The sequence below is a fragment of the Lotus japonicus genome, chromosome 2 (assembly GCF_012489685.1).
Source record: "Lotus japonicus ecotype B-129 chromosome 2, LjGifu_v1.2".
NCBI classification, from domain to species: Eukaryota; Viridiplantae; Streptophyta; class Magnoliopsida; order Fabales; family Fabaceae; genus Lotus; species Lotus japonicus.
Window position 1 is genome coordinate 73518426 of NC_080042.1, and position 3840 is coordinate 73522265.

At 31.8% G+C, this 3840-nt stretch overlaps 1 protein-coding gene across 1 annotated transcript; it reads left to right on the forward strand.

Moving 5' to 3' along the window:
* Positions 1–2585: 2585 nt before the first annotated feature.
* Positions 2586–3225, forward strand: LOC130735661 (uncharacterized). The gene has a single exon (XM_057587579.1). It carries the CDS (start codon positions 2658–2660, stop codon positions 3006–3008), a length of 351 nt encoding a protein of 116 aa, XP_057443562.1. The 5' UTR covers positions 2586–2657; the 3' UTR covers positions 3009–3225.
* The last annotated feature ends 615 nt before the right edge of the window (positions 3226–3840 follow it).

Here is a 3840-nt window from a genome sequence, read left to right on the forward strand (position 1 = left end):
AACTTTAACTTGATGAGTATCACAAAATGTTATAACATCTTCTATATAAAAATACCTATAATCGATGAATATTTCAAAATTCTTGGGGGGCGATGGCCCCTGCCTGCCCCACCTAGATACGCTCCTGGTTCTGCAAATTAATTTTAGAGTATATGAATCTTATTATAACTTTTATAAAATTTTACCAGTAAAAATATGATTCATGAATGAATTAGTTTGTAAGTTGTAACATGTCCACGATTGAGTTGGTCAATTATTATATTATAGCCCTAATTCTTAAACACTCTGATTTGTAGATTTGGTTCGGCTGCTTGATTCAATATACCTATTGTGCCTTTTAACTTTTTCCAAATCCAATCACAATATTATAATCGATGATAGAATTGATTGTAAGGATATAATCCACATGTTTACATGCATAATACATGTGCAGGTATCACAATTCACGACAACAGCACAAGCCTTACACTTAATTTGTACACGTTGCTTTTTAATTTTTATAACATTAGAGTATCTAATAATTAAATGGTTAAATTAGAAAAGCTAATATATGTTTTTTTTGTAAATGTGTCTCCCTTAGGGAGAAAAACAGAGAATCCTTTGGCGCAATGATATTCTAATATTTGTGTATAATGCAATGAATCAATATATTCTATACTTTTTAGCAAGAATGTATAATGTATTGGTATTTTGGTATAATAGCAAGAAGAAAAGTTTAAACACCGGAAAGACCATTTATTGAAAAAACAATTAAATTTTTTGAACAAATAAAGACATTTGTCAAAGAAAAAAAGAAAAGAATCTTATTTTTGTGTTTCATTTCCAACTTAAATTTAATTTTACCTCGGTTGCAGTGGTTAAAAGTGACTGTTTAAACTCATAAGGTTATTAAATTTTGTTCTTAAGGATTGAAAAAGAATTCAATCCTTCAAAATTGTATTATTTAATTAAAGTAAATTGACATTCATCACACCTAAATTGAAGTTAATTGTCTAAATCGAGCATACTTAAAAAATAAAAATAAAAACTTAAAGCCTAATTTTGCTGAAGTACAAAAAGTGATACTCAATATCTAATAATTTTTCAACTTTTAACTCAAGGCTGTGAGATTGTGGAGTTATTTAATTGAAACCAAATATGTATATGTGATTTATTAAGAAAAGAATGATCAAGGGACAATATGGTAATTAAGAATGTGAAGTTCCCGGGACCTTCACATGTGCCGTTACAGAAGGGCAGGCTTTTGTGGCTCGCAAGTTGTGCCCCTCTTCCCGCTTTCTGTTTTTCAATTGGGGTCCGTCCGTCACTACGTCATCAAAATTACAAACATAACCTCCTTTCATGAAAATATCCAAATTCTTCATGTTCCTTGGTCCCACTATTTTCCATACTCAAATGGATGGGGATTAATGGCACTGGACCTTATATTTGTTAGTTGTGTGTGGGGCAAAAAAAATGCCATACTCATTCAGTTCACAAGATAATATCTTCTTGAAATTAGGTTTTAGGAATTTTAAAAGAAGACCTCTAGTGTGGCTAGTTTTGATGGCTATAGATGGGTGAAGAAATGTGTAAAAAAATTGTGACTATACATGGCATTGGCAATTCCATTTTTATATTTACCTATATATTCTATCTTGGTAGTTTCCTATTTCCCTAACAAACAACATGATAAATCATGACCAACATGCATGTAACTATATTGCATAATTTTGAATGATCATTTCAGTCCTTTTGTCTATGATAATAATGAACCTAGTTCCTAGAATTTGACCATGTCTGTACCTTCTAGTACCATTGATATTGATGGAGAAAATTCAATTTGAAAATGTAAATGTTTACCCAAACTTAAATCTGAGTTGATAATATCTTTAAAAGAATAATGATAAAATGATAATTTAACTTCATAGATTTATCTGGTTCATTCTGCCATCCTACCTAATGAATGATTAAGATTTATTTTTACTAATCTCTCATCTTTGTTAGATGTCTCTACATTGATAAGTGAAAAATATGTATTCACCATATATTAGTTTCCACATCAATTAGCGATTTTAATTAAAAAATTGGCACAAAATGTACAATTTTTTTTATAGAAAAAGCACATTTTCACTTTACAGTAGTTAAAATTAACCACAAAAATGAGTGTAATTTAGTGGCCAACATTGCTGTGATTCACGTATTGGGTCTAGTTTATAAGTTAGAACTAGTTTATACACTTAAATCTTTTCATACAAAAGTTTGGGCGCGTTAGTCACGTCCACCATCACATATTAAAGCATCCTTTTATGATTATAGACGACTTATAAAGATACTTACAAAGGACCACCAACACATATCTCACATGGCAGTAGGAGTTAAATACACAATTTTTTTAGGAGAAGAAATGATATGTATACAACTGATATCAAAATCAAACTCACCAACAATGATGTTGAACAAAAGTTTTTATATTTGAGAAATCAGATAGTTATTTTTTCTTTTTTAAAATTGCAGTGGCATTTCCGTAGTAACCTATATGATCAAGTGGCAATCTTTGAATCCTCCATTACTTAAACACAGAACACCCCCTCCTCTGATCACAGTGACCCCTGAACCCAAAGAAAAACAGAACACCAAACTCATTTGGCTTTCTCTCTTCTTCATTTCCAGTGACCATGAGCATAAACACAAAGCAAATTTACAAGCTCTCAGTGAAAAGAGCCACAAATAGAAGAAGAAGACAACAACACCACCAACAAAGAAGAAGAAGAACCAATTCCCCATCAATTGGTAGAAGCTTCAAAACCATGGTGCAGGTAGAAAGCAAGTCCAAGCTGTCACAGAAGCTGCAGGCACTGAAGGACTTAATCCCCACACATAATGGAGAAATGGTGAAACCTGATCAGTTGTTCAAGGAAACTGCTGATTACATCGTTTTGCTCAGGACCAGGGTCTTGGTTCTGCAGAAGCTCATAGAGTATTATGGGAACAACCCTGATGAGAATGAAGATGCTCTGTTGTTATAGCTTCACTCCACTTCATGGTTCTTTTTTCTAAATGTTCTGTCCTTTTATTGATGAAAAAGAAAAGATCTCTGGCCTAGTAGTTTTTCTTCTCTTATTAGATTTTGCTAGGTACTTCGTTTGGTAGAAGAGAAACTGAGATGGAAGAAATGGAGAAGTAAAGGTTGGAAATTTGTAAAGAAAATCCAATGCATGTGACATTTTTTTGTTGTGTTTTTTATGTTATTCTGGCCTTATTATTATTGGCATTGAATATTTGAATGATTATTTCTTTAATCTCATCATCTTAAAAGCAAAATTGGGATATTTTAGCAGTTAACAAAACTGAGTCAAAGTGTCAAGTGAATGAAGAACCAGGATAGCCAACCCTGAAATAGGAATTTCAAGCCTCTTATCTGTTTTATTAAAATACTGATTAGAAGCTTATCTGTTTTCCAAATTAAACCTTGTTTTTTCAGATTACTGAGTCTTGTTTGCTCTCAGCAGCAAGTGGACTAATAGCATATTAAGTTTGAATTTTATACCTGCACTGCACTAAGACATATCATTAAAAAAACATAAAACTTCGTACTAGTGATAGTTACAGTTAAACACTGTTAACAAATTAAAAATACATATTATATGTCAAGTTTCAAAGACCAGGATAAGCAATTTAGATTTAAAAATTACATTTGTCATCAGGTGCTTATCATTACCACAATTGGTGTGAAGTAGTTCTAACTTAAGCAAATGTTTCAGGTTCGGCTGACTGTGAATGCAGCAACATGTTAATATTTGGTAGGGAAATTTTTGTTGCCGCACATATTTTTGTGGTTTAAACCAAAATCAGGTTCTA

Bases quoted from the DNA above. Each gene is read 5' to 3' on its own strand.
- LOC130735661 (XM_057587579.1), top strand. From the start codon at position 2,658: ATGAGCATAAACACAAAGCAAATTTACAAGCTCTCAGTGAAAAGAGCC.